This window comes from Cryptotermes secundus, unplaced genomic scaffold (genome assembly GCF_002891405.2).
Source record: "Cryptotermes secundus unplaced genomic scaffold, Csec_1.0 scaffold113, whole genome shotgun sequence".
In the NCBI taxonomy this organism is placed as follows: domain Eukaryota; kingdom Metazoa; phylum Arthropoda; class Insecta; order Blattodea; family Kalotermitidae; genus Cryptotermes; species Cryptotermes secundus.
The window spans coordinates 192924-220891 of NW_019722424.1; the positions used below are offsets into that span (position 1 = coordinate 192924).

The 27968-nt window shown below is 42.7% G+C and overlaps 1 protein-coding gene across 1 annotated transcript in view; it reads left to right on the forward strand.

Moving 5' to 3' along the window:
• The window catches only part of LOC117282069, a gene marked incomplete at its 3' end in the record, with an annotated part of 60311 nt that overhangs the window by 29832 nt on the left and 2511 nt on the right, over positions 1 to 27968 (forward strand). The window contains exons 2-3 of the mRNA XM_033750258.1: positions 4973 to 5378; positions 25913 to 25987. Coding sequence (XP_033606149.1) covers positions 4997 to 5378; positions 25913 to 25987 — 457 coding nt within the window. The remainder of the gene's footprint in view (positions 1 to 4972; positions 5379 to 25912; positions 25988 to 27968) is intronic.

Sequence of the window (27968 nt, forward strand, 5' to 3'; positions counted from 1 at the left end):
TCTGCACTTCTGAGATCCTTCTGGCAATTAAGTGTTCCTAGATCTGGAAGAGTACTATTTAATTCCTCCGCCTAACATCGCATTTAATAAAAATTCGTTGTTTAGTTTTGCAGACTCCCTGGAGGAGGACGGATTAACAGGCGGACGGACAGTCTCCCTGTTCGGAGTTAATTCTGTGTATAAACATTGGATTCCCTTCCCGTAGTGGGGAAAGTACAAGTATCTGCCATTTTTAAACCTGTACATCCACGGAAAATATTGTTCGATTCACGAGACAGTTTTCCTGACAGCATTGTGTCATAAAAGCATTCACTGTTTGTCCACCAAGCAGAGCAGTAATTTGCTGCAGGTCTTCATCAGCACAGTCATTCCTGGTTTAGAGCCACATCGGGACACGTGATCATATTTTCGTTCCAAGACCACTCATGTCTGTATGTAATGATACAAATGCCGTCGTGAATGCAACAATTTATTTGCTTGTAGATCTTTGTCGTTTCTTCCTCTACACTACATGTTTCGCCCGTAATTGGCCATCATCAGGTGTATTTTTCACTACGTAGCTGTGTGCAGTGTGACAGCTACGTAGTGAAAAATACACCTGATGATGACCAATTACGGCCGAAACATGTAGTGTAGAGGAAGAAAAGACAAAGAACTACAACCAAATAAATTGTTGCATTCACGACGGCATTTTTATTATTACATATAGAAGTGTATAGTGCAACAGGATGCTTAAGTATATAATATACCACTCATGTGTTTTGAAATGGGATGTCCCCTACGAAGAGAGGAGGACTTCGACTGCTGCTGCCAATTACCGCGGACTCCGTACGCCAAGTAGGCGCTTGGGACAGATTTACGGAAACATTGATGATACAGTTCATTCCTTACTGCCCGTGTGTTTACCCTTGTACAGAAAACGTATTGCAGATTTTATTCTCAATGTGATTTTTCTTCTTTCCAGTTCCTCAAACTATCCGGCAGCCCTTTCGTAGAAAACTCACCGCCAAGGGTCATGTGACAGAGGGGTAAATCGGGCATATTCCCTCTGATTTAGTGAGGGGGATGAAGCTCGCCAGGTCACGGCCGGGCGCTTCGGTTCACATATTTCACCCTTTTTATCTTTTCCGGGGCTACGTGCTGAGGGCACAAGGAGGCATTGGCCGCCCGCATAGTACACATCCCTCAAAACTGGATCACCTTAAGGTCACGTGGACCTTGTTATCCTACTTTTCTTATTTCATAATGATCAAGCGTAGGGCCCCTTCTTCGCTTTGGAAGTATTTGTATCGCTTATTGTAACAACAGTGTCACAAATACGCATTCCCTTGGAACAAGTAAGGTTATCAGCAGCTATATTCCGGTCGGCAATATAGCGTTACTGAAAGTGCCCATGAACTGTACCGAAAATGCTTATTTATTACCACGACATTATGTGTAACTAATTCCGTGGAGCTGAGCCGTTCTTGAGAAGCCTTCGGTTGCCCATTTACCCAAGAATTTCCCAACGTTTTATGTAGCCCGATGGTACCTTATCGTGTTCACGAAACCCATCCACTGCTCCCTGTCCCGAGCCAGATCAGTCCAGTCCATAGAAGCCTATACTATTTCTCCAGTATCCATTTTAATATTATCCTCCTACCTCGGCCAAATTCTTCCTAGCGGTCTCTTTTCTTCTGGCTTTCACACCAAAATGTGTATGAGGATTGATACATGTTTATAACGTAGACCATTCTAATTTATTTTTTATTGTTTTATGAGCTGGCTGTATATGCCCGTTGCATAATATTGTCACACGATTGACTGTAACTATTGGCGAGTTTTGGATTGGTAATTGAATTTATTGGACTCTTTGATAGAGCGCGTGACTACACTTTATAATTCACTGTCTCACACACACACACTATCTTCCACAGTCACGTTTGCACTAGTCGTCGCTCGGTGTCGGCTTCCAACGGCGGACCTTTCCCTTTATCTGGCTTACCGAAACGTCCCCGCCCTCAGCTACCAGCTTGTAACAGCAACAGCTCATAACGACTGAACCTAAGTAGTTCTTTGGCCAACTCACTCACCAACCAGCTAACTGATCTCAGTCTTACTAACTGTCCTGCTTAATATAACATCTCGGCACGGACCGCACAGAAAATACCGTCCTGTTATTGTTGTGCAACTGTTGCAGTGGAAACATTCTTGTTTGCGAAGCCGTCACTTAGCAACGGCTGTTGAACAGAAACGGATCTACATGCCACAATATTTTCTTACCATACGAATACGACCAAAAGGAAGTTACCTAAATCCTCCTAACACAGGGTACATTTTCGTTGAAGAAAAAAAGAAGATATGTTGCCGAAATTATGCGTAATTGGTACTGAAATAATAAGTTGGAGGTGAGTGGTCAGCTTCAAGCTCCGTCCGCTTTATCCGGAGGAAAGAGCCTCCGGAAACCATTACATAGAAGGTTGGGTGCACCCCAGAGTCGGTCTGGACGACATGGAGAAGTGAAAAATCTTACCCAGCCGGGACTCGAAGTCCGACTCCTCCGTCCTCCAGCCTGTAGCCAGTCGCTATGCCGGCTCCCAATAATAATAATAATAATAATAATAATAATAATATCAAAAGAAGATATGTGATATGTGATGTCATTTGACATGGTGTGCCTGCGGACATCAGACGACAGGAGACCACTCTGCCTTTATGCTCGTGCTTTCAGCATAGCGACTTTGCGAACTTGTGTTATGGAAGCGATGCTAGCCATAATTAATATAGGGCTCTGAAATTCTGTGTCAGATAAGAGGTCTTCGAAAGTATATGGTTTTTTTATCGCCGGTCTTGTAGAATAAGAATTAATAACATTCGTGCCGCGCAGAATGTTTATTTAGCTTTTGGTTTCCTGAAAATAACTAATGACTTACTTGAGCTAACCTTGTACGTTCTTCTAAAAGGCTGTGTATAATACTCAGAATTTCTGGGTTTATGGACTTCGACCATCGTCCGGTATTCTGGAAACTAGAAAACACGACGTTTCGGAAAATATATGTTTCCGTCCTCAGATAAGCGAGGAGGAAACACCTATTCAGTTGGGTCTCTTATGATTGAGATTAACTCTTTCTAAGGGACACAGATGAGTAGGTGTCTTCACCCCCCACCTCCTCGCCTGAGAGCCAAACAGATCCAGTTTCCGAAACGTTGTGTTTTCTAGTTTCTAGAATACGGGACGATGGGCAAAGTGCAGAAGCCCAGAAATTCCGAGTGTTGTACAGTTTTGTATGAAGGTAGGCCGTAAGCATAGCTCCACACTCTCACGTTACGCGTACAGACTTGGCATCGGAGCTGATATTTGAGGTCGTATCTTGCAAATGTTAGAATATACAAAACTATAATTTTGCCTCTGGTTTTGTATGGGTGTGAAACTTGGTCTCTGACATTAAGGGAGGAACATAGACCGAGAGTGTTTGAGAACAGGGTGCTGAGGAGTATATTTGGACCAAAGAGAGATGAAGTGACAGGTTGTTGGAGAAAACTGCATAATGAGGAACTTCATAATTTGTACTCTTCTCCAAGTATAATTAGAATGATCAAGTCAAGGAGGATGATGTGGGCAGGGCATGTAGAAAGAATGGGGAGACGAGGAATGCATATAGAATATTGGTGGGAAAGTCAGAAGGAAAGAGGCCACTGGGAAGACCAAGGCTTTGGTGGGTGGACAGTATTAAAATGGATCTTAGAGAGATATGATGAGATGGTGTGTATTGGATTGATCTGGCTCAGGATAGAGACCAGTGTAGGGCTCTTGTGAACATGGTAATGAACCTTCGGGTTCCATAAAATGCTGGGAAATTCTTGAGTAGCTGCAGAATTGGCGGCTCCTCAAGAAGGGCTTAGCTCCATGTGTAAGTAAGTAAGATCTTGTAAATGTGACATATTCAGTCTGCATTAATGAAATTTCTGCAAAGAAATGGACCAGTATACGTACTGTACAATTAATGTATTGTTCTTGCTAAACTGACCGTATAGATTAAAAGTATTAGGAAGAAAATAGTCCTTATAATTACTTCCCAGAATTGCTTGATTCTGTGGTAATCATATTGCTATTTCGTATTCTTACGTTTAAAATGTTGAAGATACCATACATTGAGCCATAAGACTTACCTACCTAGATATTTAATTATCTCGTAAGAGCTACCGATAGTTAAAAAAGAATATAATACCAAAGTCGCAGTTGCATGTAATATTCTGAATTACTCACTTCATCCTTCAAGGGTGCAGACACTTTTCTCGGAACATTACTTCCTGTTGTGTATAATTTGTATGGAACAAGTTCAGCACTGATAATTATCTAACATTACTTTAGTAGAACCTTTTGTTGAGTGTGGAACTCTCAGTGGAACGCTGCATAGAATCTGCTATTCTCAACAGTGGAAAATCTTTTTGCAGTTGGAGTTATCATTCGAACTTGGAATACAAAATGCTGTTCTCAAGAACTGAAATATTTCTTGCAGCACGAGATATCAATGGAAGTCTGCACGTACTCTTCTGTTCTCAATAACGGGAAATCATGAGAACTGAGATATAAATGGACCTTTTCATATATTCCGCTGTTTCCAACAATATAAATTCTTGTTTCAGTAGGACACTTCATACACCTTACCGTAACTCTCTTGCAGGTTGAGATATCAGCTGAAGCTCGCATTCACTTTGCTGTTCTCAACAATTGAAACTCTTGTTACAGACGGAAATATCAGTGGAGTTCTGCATACATTCTAACGTTCTCAACAGTTGTAACTCATGTTGCAGGTGGACATCTCAATGGAACTATGCTTACATTGTGATATTCTCAGCAATTTAATTTTTGTTGCAGTTATACGAGTACATATCAGCTGAAATTTGCATTCACGTTAACTTACTCAAAAATTTGAATTCCGGAGGACATGCCAGTGGAATTCTTCTAACTTACGATAATTTCCTTTCGCAGGTGGAGCTGGCACTGGAACTAGGCATGTACGAGAGCTCTTGCTCCTACCAGAGCGCTCTGGACCTGAAGCGGGTGTCCGCCGCTTGTCCGCCCGCGATGCCTGCCATCAAAAGCGAGGACTGCATGAGCGCAGGGCTCAGCGGCACGGCGGGTGACTGGGCTGCGGGCTGTGCCTATCGGTTCGCCTGCAACTCCTCCACGTTCGAGCAGCTGAAACAGTCTGTCGAGAAGGCCAAGGCGGCACTCCAGGACCGGAGCAGCTACCTGGCAGCGTCCAGCGCGTTCAGTGATCTCGCTAGCTCACCTTTCGCTCCTCCGCCGCGTAACAATGCGGCGACACAGGACCCCCTGCAGGACGCTCGCAGGGACGACACTATCACCTCTGTCTCCGACAAAAGGACGCACAGTAAGTACATATGTCTTTATCAAACTCGAGGCAATTACTCGTACATATCTGCCCAATAACAGTAACAAGTTTTCAACGTTTCAGCGATTCAGTCGTTTTGGAATTATGCCTTTGAGGTTTCAGATTTGACATTTGACGAATAAACGATCGTTTTCTGTCTGAGAGGAAGGTGTGTCTTGGTTAGTCAAAGCGTGTGTCTTAAAGAGAATCAAATGAAGCTGTACTAGGGCAGCACCAGCCAATGGAGCTGTACAGTTAAGGGAGTCCCTAGATGCCAGATTCTATTTAGCCAATTGGTCCATGATCCCCTTGAAAAGTTATACGTTTTGTGTACGGTTGGACGGAAAAAAGATACAGGGATTTAATGGTGCGAAAATGAACTAACTGTACATGAACTAAAATATCGCCGTTGGCTGGAGTAATTACATACGAGAGTCTGAGCATGGAAACCGTAGCAAACAGCGTCCGTTATTGGAGAGCTTGGCATGACAGTTGAAATAGATGAAAGCCTGTTCTTGAAGCGTAAGAATCACGTCGCTCGAATACTCCCGCAGCAGTTGATCTTATGCGGAATCTGCTATCAGACAAACGAAGAATTCATAATCTGAGTGCCAGAACAGAGCGCTCAAACTGTTGCCTGTCGTCCAAGAGAGGTTCCACCATTATTTCCTTTCGCGGCCTATAAAATACCGGCTTTCAGCACTATTACCCTGTGGAGACGGGTTCGAATACCTCTACCGTGATCCCGCGAGTCGTAGGAGGCGACAAAAAGGGAAGTCTCAAATCTGAGGCAGTAAAATATGGTCACGAGTCCCAAGAAATTCAGACCCGAGAGAGACTGCGCTGGCGAGGGTCAACAACATGTACAAAAGACACACCCGTCCTCTCGTGAGAGAGGGCGTCCCACAAAAACAAGACCGTAACTGTCAAACAGTAATAAATATCTGGTCGTGATATTTATTACTATTTGACAGTTGACACCAAGACTTACTGACTGACTGCCGTCAGGCGCAATGTGACTTTGAATCTGACCTTGACTAGCGCTTGAGCCATCGTTACAGCATCTTAGACATGACAGCAGGTCCTCATGCGCAGACACTGGAGAGACCGTAGCGTTCTAATGCAGCAACAAGGAAACGAGTTTCACTCCCAGGCAACATCACGGCTCAAACGTGGAGGACTACATGTGCGTTCTCTGCTTTTCGACGTGGATGCCTTCGATCGGAACTTTGTTGTTGTTGCCGTGTTTTATCGTCATGCAGATGTTAAGCAGTGATCAGGGTGTTAGTGGAGTAGGAGTTGTAGGGACATGCTTATGTTGACCCTGTTGCTTTAGGAACAGGTTGTTGATGTTGATTCTTTAGAAAATAATTGTCTTTCCAGTTTATTCCTCTTAGCCGTCTCACATTCAGCTTGCTTCTCAAAACCTTTAAAACTTTTAAAAGTTAAAATCTCTTCTATATCACTAGTGTATACACACTGCATGTTTCGATCACAAGTGTTTCATGTTCAGGCGTCTGCAGAGTTGTTGGTGGAATTGTGCTGCGGTCCGTAAGTTCAGTTTTTGTGATATGCCCTGGTGTATGCCCTTGTTGTATCATGTACAGCTGTATTGTCATTGTTCCCACCTATTTTGTCTCATGAGAAAGCATAAGGAAGGACTTCTCGGGTTTTCTGCCGTACTCTGCATAAAGTTCTTCTTCTGTGCCAGAAATTAAAGATTATGGATTGGAAATATGAAAGGAAACTTCAAAATTATCGATGTTACACATTCAGAAAAACTGAATATGCGCGAAGTATAGAACCCATTTAACTCGTTAGAAAACTGGACATGAAATTAGTGGAAAGTAAGGAAATTAGATGTCCCTGTAACAGGCCATGGAGGCCCATAGGGTTGTGAGACGATGAGGGTCCCACATGATCAAGCCCATCGGCTCACAGATGGCGGTGAGGTCAGCCTTACGCGCCGGCCGTCCTTTCCCCAGGAAGATTCCTGCTACTCACTTCTGTTAGAGGCTGAGTCTAACCCAGGGCCATAGTGCGGCTGGAAATATTAGGTCAATTGAAAAATTCCACTTTATTGGGACTCGAACCCGTGATCTTCCGGTTTCTAGCTTACTGCCTCAACAAACTACGTCACCAAGTGCCCATAAAAATTGAATTAATCATAATTTGATACTTGGTAGGAGACTGCGAAAATATGTATTAATGTTGAGCATAAATAGTGTAGTTGCTAAGGAGAAACGAAAAAGGAAGAATGTTGAAGAATGACGTCAGACAATTCTTTACAGCACAAGTTTAGCGTGCGGAAAGTAGTGCAGTACATGGGTTGAGGGCAGGAAGTCGTCCCGAGATTGAGAAAAGCTCAGTTAAATTATAATCATTATGTTTCTAAATGATTTTTTAAATAATTGAAAATAATCCTCATTGTGTTTCCGCTTCCAGTTTTGCAAAACAAATCAAAAGAACGTCACAAAACGTCGAACAGTTTGTCTCCCTTTTCACCGCTGTGTTTTTCAGGAAACTCTTGTCTGATTCCCTCGCCGTATCAATAACATGACGACGAAATGGCTGCAACAGAGCTCCGGTGCTGGCAATTAATATGAGGGGAAGAAGGCCACCAGATCGAACCATCAATCTCGGGGATCAATTAGAACAATATCCATGGCAACTGACCCCTACCGGCCTCGGAAAGTGGGGAAGGGGGGGTGAAACGATGCTCGTAACATATAGGCATGTGAATATTGCATTACACACTTTATTAAACTGATTATTGCAAGTTGAGATTGCATTTTATTTTCGTTTGTATTCCGATTGGATGTAAGCTCATTTAATGGTATTATTTCAACTGCATGGGTTATGGAGAATCGAATGGTGGCGATTATTTGAATGAAGGATGAAGAAAGATATTGAAGGAAGCGGTCGTGGTATACTTAAGATACTTGACATGAATTTGACCCAGAGGACTGGGGAAAATCGGTTAATATAACCTATCTGGGGGTTGAGGTTTGACCCGCAACTTTTCAAGCGGTAAGCAGGTTTGCTGTACACTACACCTTAATATGTGTTTTATTGGAAATACGAGAGTTCTCTGTTTGCGGTTTTCTTGTTGCTTGCTCTGTGTATGATATACTCTTCGATCCTGAAAGTGGAGGCAATAAATTCCTGCGTAACATCTCGTACTACATTGCGTCACAGCCCAAAATAAAATACCCTTAATAGCCACCGCCTCTAGAAACTCAAATGCAATGTATCCAAATATAGCCAAATTACCTTCGTTCGGAACACGTTGGTCATTAGGCCCTGAGGTGAGAACCTCGTCATCGGTAGTGATCTCCTTCAGACACACTTCAGGATGATATGATGACTGAATTAAGGAGAATGAAACGGAGAGATTTTTAAAAGGCATGGCGGTTGTCGTATGTATGGGTGCTTACAAAATTGTTGGAAAAACCTGAAGGGAAGAATTGATAAACATAGCCATAGATGAGAGTATAATATTAAAATGGATCTTACAGAAATAATGTGCGAGGAATTATATATTGAACTGGCTGACTGCAGTGCCATAAGCGGGACGTTGTGAAGACGGTTATGAAGTTTGAGTTTCAGAGAAGTGAGAGGTTAACTGCCTGAGTGAATATCAACCTCCCAAGGAAGTCTTTTACCTTAGTAAAAAAAAAGTAAAGCTATCCCTGTACCAGGCCGTGAAGGCCCATAGGGTTGTGAGACGTTGAGGGTCCCACATTTTCTAGCCAATCGGCTCAAAGATGGCGGTAAGGCGCCGGCCACGCTTTACTCCCCATGAAAATTATTTAATTAATTCCTGGTACTCATTTCTGTTAGAGGCTGAGTCGACCCCAGGGCCATATTGCGGCCGGAAGGATTAGGTCAATTTTGGAGTTTATAAATTAGAATAATTTAAAAATAAGGTGCCAAAGAGAAACTAACCAAGTAACCAATTACAAAGCAACTTGCATACAATCCAGCAAACCGACCAGCCACATAGCCGAACCCGACGGTTGAACAGCCACTCGGAGCTAGACCGTGGAATTCTCGGTAGAAGCATTCCTTTTCTTCTAGCTGCTGAGTCCGGGCACAATGAGACCACATCCCAGTCCGTTTCCATGGCAACAACCCGGAAGTTCTGCCGCGGGAGGGAAAGAAGTGAGACTGGGAGGCGGTAATAAAGCAAGGCGTTGTGCGATTCGTCTTCCAACCCCCATGCACCTCCTTCCACCCCCGCCGCTGTAATCACTTCGCACCGCCTGGGAAAGAAAACTTTCTAGCAGGGGGTGAATCAAAACGAACAGACGAGGGAAACTGAAACTCTGGAGTAGAGAAAGAGAAATGATGGAAAAAAGAGGGCGGCCTCTCGGTGGTCATTAGCTGGGGCATGGGCTTACCGAGATTTTTTTATTGTTTTGTAGAGTGTCTTCTAGAAATGAAAATGGTTTTCATTAATTAAAGTGAGGAAGATCGGGGGGGGGGGGTTATCATTTATAGCAAGACATTTCGCTAAAACTGTTTTTATGCAACTATTTTTTTATCTGTTGCGTACGTAATTAGAATATCAACCAAGTGTAACACTCTGTAGACAGGAATTATTATAATCATTTAGAAATAATCTGAAATTAATTATTAAAACTTATTACGTTTGTAAGTGTGTAGAGGGAAACATTTTTTACTGTTAGAAATATGTTTACTGATCTCTGAGCAAGATAATTAGCCCATCAGTTTAACTGTAATTATATTGTGTTCCCCTACTCCTCAGCGTCATATGGTAAGAAAAATGAAATGAAATTCCTCAGATATGCCCCAATGGCTAAAGAAAATGCTACATGAAGTAGAAAGCGAATCAGGGTACAAAAGATAAAGGAACTAAAAATTATGTTATTAATGTTCTTTCTTTACGTTGGCTCTGTAGTTTCGTCAAGGACGTTTCGGTATGAAGTAATCACAATATTACATCGTTGGTTATTTAACGATTTCACTGTTATATAGCATAGATTGAGGCTGTAAGATGGTATTAATGATGAGGAAGGAAGGATTTGGAAGGGTAGAATCATTGCCTACTGAGCATTTCTGTACGGAGAATGAAGAAAGGCACAGACAGGTTCAGTCAAGATAGCCTGTAATTCAGCAGTGATTTGAACCAAGGACATTTCAGTTAATAATTGCACAATTCCTGTGTACAATTTCTAGTAGCACAAATCCACTCACCCAGAGCTGTTAGATATGAGGTAACAAATTTGCTTTGTCTCCAACTTTGTAAATTTGAACGTAAAACGTTTTACATGGTGATTCAAAATTCACTTGTGACAAGATTGGAAGCTAAACATAAGTGATTTCGCGCGACCGCCATATTTTTATTAAATATATACAAAATTATGCCCTGACAAATGTTATTTTTCTTTACTGGATATTCTTTACGACGTAAAATTTCGAAACAGTATGTTAGGTTTGCATTTATTTCGAACACACCTCAGTACTGCCGTCATATTTGTATCATTAATATTCATGGATTAGAAAATGCGAAGCTGGAGTGTCTTCTGTTAGCATGGCATTCATGTCCACTCTAATAAAAATCCGTCTGTTGCTTATAAATTAATAGGAGAGACTGAATTCACACGGGTGCCCCTCCCACAAGCACACTTTGGGATATGTATCCTTGTTTCTCTCAATCGTCAATGTGAGCGGGTACAAGGGATCAACAAACACCTATCAAGAGATTACACTGGGCAATTTGTGACTGATACGTTGGCAACACCAGCTGTACTTCCCACTTGGTCGGGTTAGCATATGCAGCCTGCTATTAATTCCAGTATTCGATCAACAGGGGTTTCGAAAGTTCGAATAATATTGTAGCGTGTAGACCGGTAACTTTTATAATGCATAAAAATATCTTTGTCATTGTTTCGAAATTGTTTGATGCAGCAAGCGATCACTGTGTGGCGGCGCCATAGTAGTAATTGATAGGAATTCACTCAAGGTGAATATTTAGTCATACAATTATTATAACAAATAAGCAGCTACATCGTTCCAGTACCCTTAGTAATCAGAAAAGAGTATATGGATGAAGAAGAGGGCATACCTAGTTCACAGTAAAATCTTGTCAAACTTGCCAAAAGAGAACTTTCACCTCCTTCTAGGTGAACCAGATACGTTCAGTTGGTGAGATTGATTCTGTTAATGTTTGTACAGGTGTGAATGGCGAATTATTTGTATTACTTTTGTGAAATTGCTAGGTACAGGTAGTGGGAAAAAGGAATCACGGAATTCGGGTTTCAATCGGCTATCAAGGTGTCTGGAGTAAGTTGTGTATAATTTAATACGTCAACTGTCTGAGTTCCGTATGATTTATTCGTAGATTTCTGGACTGCTCCCAGCATAGGTCTCAAAGAGTTAATAAGACAGACACTTAGACTTACTGTTCTACAGTATAGATTTCTGGACTGCGCCCAGCAGATGCCTCAAAGAGTTAATAAGACAGACACTTAGCTCTCTTACTGTTCTACAGTATAGATTTCTGGACTGCGCCCAGCAGAGGCCTCAAAGAGTTAATAAGACAGACACTTAGCTCTCTTACTGTTTTACAGTATAGATTTCTGGACTGTGCCCAGCAGAGGCCTCAAAGAGTTAATAAGACAGACACTTAGCTTTCTTACTGTTCTACAGTATAGATTTCTGGACTGCGCCCACAAGAGGCCTCAAAGAGTTAATAAGACAGACAATTAGCTCTCTTACTGTTCTACAGTATAGATTCTGACTCTGTCTGTTCTCCTTAATGCTACACTCTTCTGTGTTGTAGGGTTGCACCCCTGTGTGTAGTATAACCTACCCCAGATCTCCCTTTATCGGATCAAGTAAATCTCCCCTCAGCATGGGAGGCGTTTGCAGGGGGTGGTATCGGGTGAGCCCAACACTACACTTTAACTATTAATCAATGCAGTGAAAAGACGGCGAGTGTGTCCCGGGGGAGGGAAAATTGAGTCAGTGGAACCCAGAAGACAGGAAGCGAAGGGACGTCGATTTCATTACGGAGTGACGTGACATTCAGCGCGGTCCGGTTTGTCGCGGTAACTGTCGGAAATTCGCCACTTAAGCAGAAAGTGGTCTCAACTCCAGCTTAAGATTATTGTTGTTGTTATCGTCATCATGAGCCGGGATAGCTCAGTTGGTGTAGCAACGGGCTACGGGCGTAACGGCCGGGGTTCAGTTCCTCTGAAACCCACCCAGCCTCCTATCCAGTGGGTACTGGGGGATCTTTTGTCGGGAGCAAAGCGGTCGTGGACAGAAGCTGACTACTCACCTCAACCCAGTGATGAGGTCAAGAATGGTGGAGCTATACCTACACTCCCCCATACGTTTCCATGGCGCGGTACTTAATTAATTAAGCACAGGCTCAACTTTACCCTTATTTCTGTTAACATCATAATCGTCATAGAAATCTGTCTGTCGATCTAACTAACTAACTAACTAACCAACCAATTTCATGGAGCTGAGCCCTTCTTGAGAAGCCGCCAATTGTGCAACTACTAAAGAACTTCCCAGCATTTTATGGAACCCGAGGGTTCATTACCGTGTTCACAAAGCCTTCCACTGGTCCCTATACTGAGCCAGATCAATCCAATCCATAGCATCCCATCCTCTCTCTAAGATCCATTTTAATATTATCCACCTACCTACGTCTTAGTCTTCCTAGTGGTCTCTTTTCTATTAGCTTTCCCACTAATATCCTATATACATTCTTCCTCGCTCTATTCGTGCTACATGCCCTGCCCATCTGATCTTCCTTGACTTGATCATTCTAATTATTTTTCGCGAAGAGTACAAGTTTTGAAGCCCCTCATTATGCAGTTTCCTCCAACCTCCCGTCACTCCATCTCTCTTCGGTCCAATAGTCTCCTCAACACCCTGTTCTCAAACACCGTCAGTCTATGTTCCTCCCTTAATGTCAGAGACCAAGTTTCACACCAATACAGAACCACAGGCAAAATTATAGTTTTGTTTATTTCAAACTACATACACATCTTTACATATCTCTCTGTCCGTCTCTCCGTCAGTCTGTCCTTCCGTCCATTCATTTATCCATGAATTTCTGTCTCTCTCTTATCCTTCTATCTGTACGTATAACCGTCCTTTCATCCATCTAATTGTCTGTGTGACTGAATAATAATGCTTTGTTGGTACACTTGGTTTCATGAAGGACTTGTGCACTATACAATTGGACGCGCACTGGCCGAACACCAAGCAGCTAGTACTCATCGCCACCCCCACGAGTCAAGTCAGTACACGCGCCGAACAATATGTTTGATTGCCTCCTATCGGAATAAATGGGCATTACTCGAGTGTGCTCAGAAAGCGGAACATCTCCATTACACCAGCTCCACTTTCCCACGCGCAGAAATATTACAGAAGTGCCAGTGAAGCTGAAAGATCACAGTAAATATTTGTAGATGCCGTATTGCTACCTTTTATTTAGGGAGCACAAAGCACAACGTTCTCTTCGAAATGTGTCACTGTTTATAAGAAAAAAAATGTTTTTGTGCCATAATCTTCTATTATCTTCTTAAACTCTTCGAATAGTATTTTGTTTAAAGAAACATTTTCTGTGATTATGTTTCGATTGCAACCTATTAATTCTGCCGTAGAAAATAAACAGTGGAGAATTGGTTTTAACTACAGAGATACACATTTCACTAAGCGGCCTCCGTAGTCTAGAGGTAACGTTCCCACCTCATGACTCGTGGTACGCGGGTTCAAATACCCGGCAGAGGTCGTAGAATTTTTAAGGGCGGAAAAATTCAGGGAACAAGTCCTCCGGGAGGGACTTTAAGCTGTGTGTCGTAACTTTACGGCACGTAAAAGAACCTCATATGCCCAAAGGGGATCACTGAGCCAAATTCCAGGACGTTTCCCGCCCAACAATAGTCTCTAAGGCCTCTGATAGATGGGGGAAGCATTATAGACACCGCTAAGCAAGTGGCCGAACTCGCTTGCTCGGCTGGACTGGTGGTACGCACCATTTATCGGTAGGGTAAAGAGACTGGTAAAATATCATAGAGGTAAGCACAATAGATCAAACTGGTCGCGGTGCATGGGGAAACCCACGCTCTAAATAATCAACTAACTAACTACACATTTCACTACTGATCTTCTCAAATCCAGACTCTAAGATCCCCTGTGTCTAAGCGAGATATTTAGCGGGTAACATAAAAGAGGTTAATAACACTAGAACCCAATAATCAGTGTTTCCTGTATAGCTCTAGTAGCCATTTACGCTTAATTGCTTTTCTTGTATGGGCCCTTTCTAAGGCATGATCGTGGCATGGAGTCACGTCTGTACGTCCACAGGATAAAACTCTGGAACTCTCAACGAGTCTTCATTAACAGTGGAATTGGTAGGGAAATTATGTGTGATTCATATGGTCCGAACACAACAAGACTTACATTAAATGTATAAGAGATCGTAGTTTCTTAAGAATCAATGGGCCTAATTAACTAAATAACTGACTCCAATGAGCTGTATCCTTCTTGAGAAACGACCAGTCCCTCAGCTGCTCAAGGGTTTCCCAGCATTTTATGGAATATGAAGGTTCGTTATCGTGTTAACAGCAGCCCACCAATGGTCCCTATCTTTAACCGGACGTAACACAAAATATAGACCTCCTTAGACTCAACAATATTCAGTTAAACCTGAGCTGAATTAATTAAGCACCGCGCTATGAAGACGTATGGGAGACTGGAGATCTTAACCTCGGCACTAGATGGAACTAAATAGTCAGCTTCACGTCCCTGCCACTTTACCCCCGGGGAAGCAGCCCCTAGTGCTCATTGTGTAGAAGGCTGGTTGGATCCCAGTGCCGTTTTGGATGCTGTGGAGAAGAGAAAAATCTGTTGTCTAACCGGGACCGACTTCTCAGTCCCCCAGCCCGTAGCCTAATCGCTATGGTAGCTTAGCTATGCTGGCAATTTGTACCTCGCGTAAATAGTCATTAAAGGCAATGAAGTATGGAGAATTGCAGACACAGCATCGAAGCTGAGGACGCCTTGAAAGCGGTAGTGCAGTAAGTTCAGAAACAAATGTTTACACCCATATAAAACATGGGTAAAATTATATATTTAGGTATACCCTATTTACATTTGTGGTGTTTATTTACGAAACAGGAAGACAGGAACGAAGCATCCGTGGCAGATTTGTAGCCAGCATTCTCTGAATTGAGTCTGCTTTTGCTGCAATCACACATAGGCAGTAAATTTGATTTGTTAGTGCTGAACTTTGTCGTTAAACTGTGCCAGGTTCGCCGGTTTTACGAACAATTACAGCTGAGGTTTTTAAGTTTGGCGTGGAGATGTATCGTGTTCTGCCGGAGCAGTGCCACGGTGTAGAATGTTATCTGTTTACCTTGTTTATATATTTTGCGCTTGCCACGGTTTATTTGTTTCCTACGGTTTTTCTGTCTTGCTATAACTTTTGGCACTCCCGTGTTTTTCTACTTCCTTCTTTTTTCATTCTTCCATTTTTGAATTGTAATTTTTCCAATTCCAGTTCCGGCGGCCGTCTCTCCCTCTTTAAAAAACAGAAAAATTGTTGTGTGCCGATAAGAGTTGTTCTTGTTGATTGTGTCGCGAGGTGTCTCTTTCTTCTGCTCCTTTCTAGATAATTATTGTCGATAAATTAGCGACATGTCTCTTGACAATTAAGAGGGACGACTGGTTGCACCGTGGCAGGACAGACTTATCTTTCCACATTCATTTCCCCCAATTCAGAGTGAAGCTCAGAAATGTTCTTGGATGCTTGTCCTTATACTGCAGAATTCGTCGCTGCAGTGTGGCATAGTGTAAATGTCGAGGTGACATGACAAGTAAGAGATTCAAGGTGCAATTGATTCACTGCTAAAGTGACATTTATCCCATAATATTTTGTGTAACTCGGTGAAATGAGAAGTCATTTACTTATTTAGAATCTTCAGTCCATAATTTATTCTTCCGCTACTGGAATTCGTCTATATACCTATACTTTCAATTTTGTCTTTTAAGAACCAAAGAAACAAACTCCGTGGCCTGTAGTCCGGAAGCGAACTATACCGACCGAGCGACCGCAGCTTGTCGGCGAAGTTAGTACCAACTTTTGCGGATAGAGGGTGTGACGTGATCAGTGCAACGGATCCCCACGGCCGTTAATTTCGGTTTTCTAGACCGGAGCCACTATTTCCTTGAAATAGCTCGTTGGTTATCGCCACGAGGCTGAGTGGACCCCGTTCCAGACCACTACTTCTCAGAAAATCTGGTAGCGCCGGTAATCGAACCTGGGACCTCTGGATCAGGCAGGGACTCTGACCACTAGACCACAGAGGTGGCCTCTTTTTTAACAATTTATTCAATAATTAATTAGTTTTGAACACGTCCATTTAATTTATTCAACCACATTTTAACTTGAAGACACAATTTATTCACGCAAACATTTGTTCTTACTTTCGCTCACCAGTCCGTCTATCCAACCATGGCCAAAGCTTACACCGTTTCAAGTTCTGTGGGTTACAACGTGTGTCGATATTCAGTACGCGAGAATCCTTCTGAAAATTATAAGTGAAGCATGATTTTATTTGTAGCACATTGTTATTAAATCAACAATCCACATTAGGAAAAAGTGGAATGGGTTTGTGTTAAAGTATCCAGATTTTGGTCTTCTGAGTTGTGACAACATTCGGTCTTGTAGACTAATTCTGACGTTTCGGAAGGACATACCTATAAGACTCCACGGTTTCGCAACACACAAGTCCACACTATACACAGTCACCACTGCGAGAACCGTGATAAGGTATATTCTGTGAAGTAGTCCAGTGTTGCCAACCTGCTGCAAGAACGGGCAACACTTCAGGTGGAAATGGTGGAGGAAATAGGGGATAAATGTAGAGAATTGATAGCAGAAAAGGATGTAAGGAATAATGAGAAGTAAAAGAAGAAACTGAAATATGTTCAGGATGAGACCAGACGAAGAAGAAGATGATAAGGAGGACGAAACTATGCAAGAATTAAGAATAAGCGTATAGACCCCCACATCTGTCAGATCTTGACACTTTTAAAAATCGCGCTGTGACGACAGCTGAAGCCTGTTGGTTTCTTCATAGGTTCTTGCAAAGTGCACGGTACATATAGGCAAGCATAAGTAAGTAAGAAACTAATTAATTGAGTCAACACAATGGAACCTTTCTTGAGAAGCTGTTAGTCGCTCAGCAGGACAAGACATTCTCTGTCATTTACAGAATCCATAGAATCATTACCACGTTTATAAGCTCCCACCACTCAACCCTATCGAGAGCCAGTTATTTCTAGTTCACATTTTAAGATCCATTTTAATATTATCCTCCGATCTATCTCGGTCTCCCTAAGCGTTTCTTACATTCGTCTTCACGTCTCACTTATAATAATAAAATGATTTTCTGCAGCACAGTATTCTGCATTAGGAATGATTTTACGCACGGGAGTTGGTGGCGGGGGAGGGGGTGGTTGCAAAGTGTGACTTCCCGCACAGTTCGGGCGAAGGAAACGCCAAGTCAGTAATATGGCCCCCCGCCTCGGAACTCGGAATTTCAAAACCTTCCCATTTGCTTCCTAACTTTGTCTCCCCTCGACGTAGGATAGGGCCAATGAAATTGAAATGCTACGTGCTGAAGATGCTGTAACAGCGATATTGCCTTTGCAGTCGCCGTCAGATAAAGCATGTAGACAATCTCGTCCAATTATTCTTTGACTTTCTGCTAGAGTAGTGTTGAAACTGTATCCCTCTGCGGCAACTCTTCGGACTCTGGATCACTCGAACTTGCGGTGTTTTCTGTACATTATGGCCCTCGACACAACAAGTAATATGGGAATATCTTCAGTAAAGACAATAGGTGTTGGTAAATATATTATGTGATTAATGAAAACGTAACAGTTTACATGTTTCGACCATATAATGAGGTCATCATCAGGCACTCATGAACTTAACTCAAGTGATTAAAATTTGTTGACCGCCTCTGTGGTCTAGTGGTCAAAGTTCCTTCCTACTGATCCAGAGGTCCGGGTTCGATTCCCGGCGCTACCATATTTTTCTGAGAAGTAATGTGTCTGGATCGGTGTCCACTCAGCCTCGTGAGGATAATTGAGCAGCTATTTCAAGGAAATAGCGGCTCCGGTCTATAAAACCAAGATTCATGGCCGTGGGGATCCGTTGCGCTGACCACGCGATACCCTCTATCCGCTAAAGTTAGCAGTAACTTCGCCGACAAGCGGCAGTCACTCGATCGGTATAGTTCACTTGCGGACTACAGGCCACGGCGTTTAGTTTTTTTAGATTAAAATTCGTTATAATACGGATCCATATTCTTGCAACTGATGGCTGCGAATATATATTTATTTATTAGGTATATATCTACAGTATACAGTTCATATTATGAAATGACTAAAAACCTAAAGACAAAGATAAAATGAGAATTTCAAAATAAAATATTAAAAATACTGTGACGCATTACCTTACGTCAATCGCCGCGCAACGACTACAATAGAGATTGTTGAGTTCCAACGGCAACAAATCGAATACAAACAGACCGTTGAGAAGGAGCGTTCCCGAGGCAACGGATTGCCGAACACGTGAGTTTGGAATAGGCACTTCCATGGTAACGCCAAGAACAGGGAGCCGTTGTGTAGACAGTGCAGAAGCAACGAACGCCTTTCCCCAGAAATGAACTACAGAGAGTTCGTTGCTCCCGTTACGTAACAGCGGACAGTAGAAACGAAACACTGAGGAATGGTGTGCGGTAGCCAGTCCGCATAATGCCTACATAAGCAGAGCCAGAGACAACACAGACGAAAATGAGACAATCTTGGGATAGCCGCCGCCAGAGACAGCTGAGATCCAGTCACAGCCAAGGATAGTTGAGACGTCGCATTGGAGTACTGGGCCAGAAGTCAAGTGATACTGCAAGCGTTAATAATTGTAAGGTGTGTAAGTGTGAGTGTCCAATAAAGATTCGCTAAATCCGAGACCCACGTGAAGTTATTTGTCGCGTGACATACCCAACACGTGACAACACAAATGGAATAAAAATTAATTGTATGTTGTATTTCAAACACAGTTTAGGTGCTGTGCGCGGTCACGTTCAGTCTTCAACTGACGTGTGTATGCTGAAAAGGGGCGGTTTATGTTATTTCTCGCTTGTTGCCATGTAGATCATATGTGCTGTTGTGTGGTATAAAGTCTGGCTGTTATTCCTTCCACTTCTCACTGTTATCCTAGAGAAACTTGGGTGTTTTAGAAATGTAGGTTTCAGTGTTGCCCCACGTTGATGTTTATGTAGTTCCACGTCCGTCACAATATAAACAATTAAATATTATATACACAGCAGGATACAGTCTATACATTTTTCTATATTTTTTAATTTCCCCAAACTATCGAACCATCGGAAATCTATTAACACCTTCTACGACACGCACGATCTGTCTCGTCAGGATCACAGGCTTTCTGGCCTGCACTTATTTGTTCACTAAATTCAGCAAAACAAACGTGTCTTCCCATTTCTCTTAACGCTTAAAGCTAAGAAACTGACTGATTATCACCAACTGAAAGTATGCATTACCATACAAGTATGAAATATCAACAAAAACACACTCGGTGGCCTGTAGTCCGTAAGCGAACTATACCGACCGAGCGACCGGCGCTTGTCGGCGAAGTTAATGCCAAATTTTGCGGATAGAAGGTGTCACGTGGTCAGCGCAACGGATCCCCAAGGTCGTTAATCTCCGTTTTCTAGACCGGAGCCGCTATTTTCTTGAAATAGCTCGTCAGTTATCCTCACGAGGCTGTGACTCACTACTTCTTAAAACATCTGGTAGCGCCGGTAACCGAACCCGGAACCTCTGGACCAGTAGACCACAGAAGCGGTCAACATGAAATATCAACAAACGAATATTTCCTTAATTAAGGTAGCATGGAAATGTTTAATTATTTAAGTGTCTGTCCGTCCGCTGAATCAGTTCAATGAATATTACAGAAAATGACTGTCCGTTTTAGAGAAACAAACGGCACTTCTGTGGTCAGCAGTATGAACACTGCGGTATTGCGATCTTTGGAGTCTGTGCTCTGCATGCTTATTCTTATTTATTTCTCTACATACCCCACATCACAAGGAAATTGTTTTATGATTTCGCGAATATATGTCTTGGTACTATGAAGTGGTTCTGCAAAATGTCATTTCATATTGTACAGTACAAAGAAAGGAAGCCATTATATAATATAATTATGTTCGGGAGATAAAGAGGTTAAACAGATTCTATTAAAAGGGCTGTGCAGCTTCTCTTTCCTGTTAGCAACAAGCTAAGTTAAAACAGTTAATTCTTCCAGCTGTAAGATGATTTCACTTGAATGTGATGTAATAGTATGGAAAGAGGCCGGTCACGGTAGCCGAGCGGTCTAAGGCATGTACTGTCTTCGCTCGCTCGGAAGCCGGGATCGTGGATTCGAATCCCACTCAGGGCATGGATGTTTGTGTGCGTTTTTCTGTGTTTGTGTACAGGTAGAGGCTTTGCGACGAGCTGATCACCCGCCCAGGGAGTCCTACCGAATGTGTAAGATCTAGAAAAACCGAAGTGAACGGAGAAGTTCATGGAGGTAGGACTAGGCCCACTGGGGCTGTAGTGCAAAGGGAAAATGTATGGAAAGATGTAGTTATATAGCTTGTGGACAGAATACTGGGATACGAATCCCAACATTTGACTGCAAGAACTAAGAAAAAACACGACAGCTTTCGGTCATGACAGCCGGTATCATGACTGAATTCCAAACTCATAACTTCCTGCACACAAAGCAACTCTGCTAGCCAATCAACCGTAACTGTTAGTGAACGAATATCGTGTTGAATTGTACGTAAGTTTACAAGTATGGAAATGCGTTTCGCCGTGCTACAGCGGCAATTTCTCCGACTCTTCTATACAGTGTGTAGTCTAAACGGTACACATCAGGCACACTCATAAAGTATAAAATCAGTGCTCAGAATTACTGGAATTTTGGACTTTGTCCACCGTCCGGTATTCTAGAAACTAGAAAACAGAATTACTGGATTTCTGGACTTTGTCCATCATCTGATATTCTAGAAACTAGAAAACAGAATTACTGGGTTTTTGGACTTTGTCCATCGTTCGGTATTCTAGACACTAGAAAATAGAATTACTTGTTGTTTTACTTTGTCCATCATCCAGTAATCTAGAAACTAGAAAACACTCAGAATTACTGAGATTTTGAACTTTGTCCGTCGTCCTGTATTCTACAAGTTAGTGTTTTATAGTTTCTAGAATACATGACGATGGGCAAAGTCCCCCCCCAAAAAAAACAATAATTCTGAGTATTATACACAAATCTCAGAAACTTGTAAAATCACTTCCCGGTACACAGACGGAGAAGTAAATTTCATTAAATTATTGTACTGTATACTGACATACGAGAATGTTAAAACGCTGACAATTCAAAATCTTTTGGTGGTCTATGTCAGTTGCATTGTTATGTAGTCATCTAAGTTTCTTATCTGTCTGTCTATCCGACCGTCCGTCGGTCCGTCTAGCTGTCTGCGTGCATGCTTGTCTTGTCTGTTTGTACTTATGTCCGTCCATCTTCCCGTCTGACCGTCCTCTTGCACACCTTTTCTTATCTCTGTCCGTCTCACTCTGTTTTTCTGATAATGATTAGATTTAGTTCAGAAGTAACGCATTATTTCCAGTTATAAGAATTCGGTTCTTATCTCCCAGAAAATTTGCCGCATCTCAAATAAATTATAATTTTATATTTATCGTTCAGGACAACAATTAGGCCTACTGTCGACTGCGAGAACAAAACGAAACACGCTTTGCGGGAGAAATTCAGGATCTTTGTACGTTAAAGCAAGTGATACTTACTTATGGAGCTGAGTCCTTCTTGAGGAGAAGAAGACAAATCTGTAGCTACTCAAGAATTTCCCAGCATTTTATGGAACTCGAAGGTTCAGTACCGTGTTCACAAGAGCCCTCCACTAGTTCCTATCCTGAGCCAGATTAATCCAATCCATATCATCTCATCCTATCTCTCTCAGATCCATTTTAATATTGTCCACCCACCTACGCCTTGGTTTTCCCAGTGGTTTCATTCCTTCTGGCTTTCCCACCAATATCCTATATGAATTCCTCTTCTCCCCCATTCGTGCTACATGCCTTTCCCACCTCATCCTCTTTGACTTGATCATTTTAATTATAATTGGAGAAGAGTACAAGTTATGACGCTCCTCATTATGCAGCAAGTGGTACGTGTAGTACGTAAGGAGTTCAGTTTTCGGATTGCTGTCTTGTAGTCAAGGTACAAAAAGTTTTGTAGCCGTTTATTATGTCCCTTAAATTCACTCTATACTTTTTAAAAACTGAGGTGTTTCTCAGTCTGATTAAAGCCAGAAGTTTTGGTCTGAGTTTATCATACGGAGCTTAGCTAAATGAAATATAAACAACCCATTCTTGTCTTTCAGAAAACACAAACTGTCTCCATTAGAATGGCCAGTCTATTAATGTTTGGGGCTAATATCGCTGTTTATTTCTATTTTGATAACCATTAGTAGGACACATCTCTTGCACTAAATGCATGGCTATAGCTTGTGGAAACCCACATGTAGTTGTTAGTGACCTGTAAGCGTTGGGTGCTCGTTTAGGTTTCTTCAAAATGCATCTCCTTTTCAAATATATGAGTACGGTGGTTCTGATAGCCTGCATTTGTCAGTACACGGCTAAAGAATGTCTGGGCTCGCTGTAACCTGCGACCGTTGCGGCGCCTAGCGAGCTGCCGACAATATTCAGGGAAGTGATAAGGCTTGCAGGAGGAAAGTGATGCGTTTGCGAGACGGGAAATGAGGATTTTCTCTTTTGTTGGAATTTGATTTATATTCCCGTTATCTCTTTTCCCTTTTGCGTTTCTTACTCTCGTTTGCTGAATTAAGTATATTTTCTCTGTGAAGTACACTGCTCCAGTCCCTGATGCTGTTGTTTAGGCGGGTCGCAGTTAATGTCTCTTCAGTGGAAAGGTCTCTAGATCGAGTACCCAATCCAGTTTTACTAAAATTCTTGGTTAGTTTTACTTTGCTGTCCAAGGTGTGAATATTTTCACGTAACCATCATAGTTTATGGGGAGAAGAAGAATGCATGTTTGATATTGGTGGGAAAGCCAGAAGGAAAAAGACCATTGGGATGACCAAGGTGTAGGTGGGTGAACAATATTACAATGGATCTGAGAGAGATAGGATGGGATTGTATGGATTGGATTGATCTGGCTCTGGATAGGGACAAGTGGAGGGCTCTTGTGAAGAAGGCAATGAACCTTCGGGTTCCATAAAATGCTGGGGAATTCTTGAGTAGCTGCAAAATTGGCGGTTTCTCAAGAAGGGCTCAGCTCCATGAGTGAGTGAATGAAGCATCGCAGTTATTTCTCATCAGCCTTTGCAGCTGTCGCCTCTGTAAGTCGTGCTGGATTACTGAAAAACTAATCATGTGGAAGGAATATTAGTGTTGAATGAGAAATAGTTGGGCTGTTATGAGTGTTAAGTTTAAAGACATCCGTGTCTCTTGTAATGCACTGTCTCAGTAGTCGCCTGGAAATGTGGGGAACAGTATGAAAATCCCACTCAAGGCAACCCCCTATCTTTCGGCCAAAACTATGCAGTACTTCCAGCAGGTGACACATCATCAGTGAAGTACCCTAACGACCCAGCCAGTCTTACTAAACTGTTTACCTCTCTTTAGTGTGGGCGTGAAACTTGTTGTCTCACATTAGGGGAAGAATATAGATTGCGCATATTTGAGAACTGAGCGCTGAGGTGAATATTTGGACCTAAGAGAGCCAGGAGGCAAGAGAAAAGTACATTGAATGTAAGTTAATTTTTACTTCTCGGCCGGCTTTGTTAGGATGATGAAATTACGGAATATGGGATGGAGGGGCAAGTAGCACGCACGCACAGCCTACGTACTATATTAAGTAGATTTCCGTTAGCCATGTCTGTATTCATGGCAACTGACATAGTTTTAAACGGTAGCCTGGGTTTCCAAAGAGACGGTAGGTGAAGAGCCTCGTTAAGCACCGGATTGTCAGTCAGTGTTTCCCGAGTAAGTCAGGCTATATAGTTCGTACCACGCAATGGATTAAATACGTATAGGTTTATCTCTTTACCAGTGAATATGCAGGCTTTACCGAAACATTCTCCCATTGGAAAATGACGCACACTGGGTCGTAACTAATACTATGACCAAATTAAATGTATAAAACTTACAGTAAATAAAATTCAGTAAAATTCCTAAATATAATGTACATAATGAATTAACTCATTATAATATGCGGCCTCCGTAGTCTAGAGGTAACGTTCCCACCTCATGACTCGTAGTACGCGGGTTCAAATACCCGGCGGAGGTCGTCGAATTTTTAAGGGCGGAAAAATTCAGGGAACAAGTCCTCCGGGAGGGACTTTAAGCCGTGGGTCCCGTGTCGTAGCTTTACGGCACGTAAAAGAACCTCATACCTCCAAAGGAGGTCACTGAGCCAAAATTGCGGACGTTTCCCGCCCAACAGCAGTCACTAATACCTCCGGTAGATTGGGGGGAGCATTATAGATACCTCTCAGCCAGTAGAGCCGGTCTCGCTGGCTGGGCGGGACTGATGGTAAGCACCAATACCGGTAGGATATAGAGGCTGGTAGAAATCATAGAGGGAAGCACAATGGACCACTACAGGTCTAAGTGCATGGGGAAACCCACCCTCTCTAATAACTAACTAACTAACTCATTACAATATAAGTCACAGTCGTACCTCAACCTAAAAGTTCCCGACTTAGAATTTCTCATTAAATTAACACCCAACATGCTTAAGCTCAGAAATGTCAGACTTTCCATTCGAAACTCGAATTTCGGATTTACACGTGCGCTATGTTGTAATACTCTGACAGCTAAAATCTTAACGATCCATGGTAAGACAATCATTATTTTATTTTTTATCTTTAACAGTTGAAATGTTTTAACACTATGTTTCTTACGTCCCTTATTAAGTTTATAAGATCAGCATATTTGTAGCGTACTGTATTCAGAAATATTGAAAAACTGATCTTAGTCTTGAGCTCTAGGAACATAAAAGAGACTGGCCCACCTTAACAGATTGGCTCCCTTATGCCCCACCCGAGGGCCGCACCCTTTAGAAGTTACAGGGTCCTCCGAAGCCTATTCATAAGAGACAAACCCATCCTCTTGTCAGAAAGGATGTTACATAAGGACTATGACCTTAAGGGTTCAGTTGCAAAGAGAAAACTCTGGTCGTGATCCTCAAGGAGCTTGGCGCCACGACGAACTGATTGGAGATAAACCGCCAAGAGTAAAGTAACCCTGACTTTGAGTTCCTTCGACTTACGAGTCATTTTCGGAGAGAGAAGTGCTTAAGCCCGAGTACGACTATGTTTTGCTATGAATGGCCACGGCAGTGACTGACATGGCGCACTTCTTTGTTTCAGGTTTAGAGCCGCACTCTCAGAGCCGCGCAGATAAGAACTCGAGCCACGGACATCTGACTGCTTCGTCTTTGTCTGGTACGTAATTTGTTGCCAGGGACTCTAAGTCGATGCTGCCTCCAGCATCAGGATGCAGGATGTCTCTGGGTCTATTAGAAATAGCACAACAACCATGAAGATGGAGGCAAAAGTTCTCTCCGAAATTGCGGTAAATATGTACCATATTATATGGCGTCTGCCTGAGACACCTCCAGCTAGTGCCGAGTTCAAGAAAATTTGTATCTCTGCATCCACTCCCCTCATACGCCTCATGGCATAGTGCTTAATTAGTTGAGCACAGGGACAACTTCATCTATACCGCGATAACCTCAAGTCTGAGACATGTTGAATTTCGTTTGAAGTCAGGTGCAGATCGGCGCGTCGAGATTTAGTCGTTCCTTCGCCGCATTCTGCACAAATACGTGTACTTAGAAACCTCAGGGCTAACCACGACACTAGAAGGGCCTTGTTGGACATTTCCTTTTGCAAAATAACTGGAAGAAACCCCCAATTCGTACTTGGACTAAGAGACTGACAGTTCATTTATGTGCTGACAGCAGATTTACCTGTGGTGGACTCCTTTATGTCTTGAAACCATGTGGTTATAATTGTTCTGCAGAAAACTTCAATTTCAGAGCGAATAATAATAATAATAATAATAATAATAATAAATGTATCCATGTAGCAGGACGTGGAGGCCCATAAGGTTGTGAGACGTCGAGGCTTCCACGTTTTCTCTAGACAGTTGGCTCACAGATGGCGGTGAGGTTGTCAGCCTTACGCGCCGGCCGTCCCTTACCCCCAGGAAAATTCATGGTACTCATTTCTGTTAGAGGCTGAGTCTACTCCTGGAAGGATTAGGTCAATTGAAAAACCCAATGACCTCATCGGGAATCGAACCAGCGACCTTCCAGCTGGTAGCATAGCTCCTCAACCAACTACGCTACCGCATCCCCCCATAATAATAATAATAATAATAATAACAACAATCTATTTCCCCATACTGCTGTAGAGCGAGTACAGTTTTGCCATTACCATGGCGACCATGAAGTGTGAACCGAACGCGTAAAACAAACGAAGTCCCATGTGCGCACACATTCCCCTCTCAGAAATATGTCGTCCGTATTTCTGTGCTCCTCCTCCACCGAGATGCTGGGGGAACGGGGGGAGGGAGGGCACATCACAGTATGTGATGGATTCCAATATGGCCGCACAATAGTTAATGTGTGAATGTCTTGTGGAGGCGGGTGGGATGTTGGTATCGCGACAGCCAGTTTGATAAGTCCTAACGAGCGGCTCCCTGTCTCCACGTGGATAAGGACCCCCGCCCCCTCCGCCGACCGTTGCTATGGTAACATTAACTCTGCTAGCAAGGTCCACATCTTCACTGTGTGTAGCAACCATGTAGTGCGAGCGGCCGATAATGGCTCTGAACTTGCGAGAACAATGGTAGGTCGGGAGGCATGAAAACCGACTGCCGTCGCTTCCCGTAGGCCTGCCTTGGAACAGGCAACGACCGCTTCCATCCAGAGTCATTGCCTCTCCATACTGTAGTGTTCGGCATGAGGTATTCAGGCGCCATTTGTTCGTGAAGTATCTCAGATTTATATGGAGTTCAGTGGTTACGTGATCAACTGGAAAGGATGTAGAGTGATGCACTCGTGGCCTCTTACAGCATTTGCCAGGAAGTACTGAGGAAAACCACGAAAATCGAAGAACGGTATGTGTCCCGGCATAGGTTAGAACGAGGCACTTCCCGAAGAAAAAAGTCAGGAGCATTGCCGATTGAGCCAGCTTACTCGGATTTAGACGCTGTAAGGAAACTAGAAAGAACCAAGGAGTTCCAAGCGGAACTCATAAGGCATACTTTCCCGTCACATCGACTTCGAGTCCTACAGAATTTATTTTTGTTATTATTTAATAAAACAATAAATGATAAAACTGACCAGTCTCCTTGTACCGGTTCTCACGGTCTCTTCGCTTGCGGATTTCTTATTTTTCCTTCTACCCTGAAGATGGA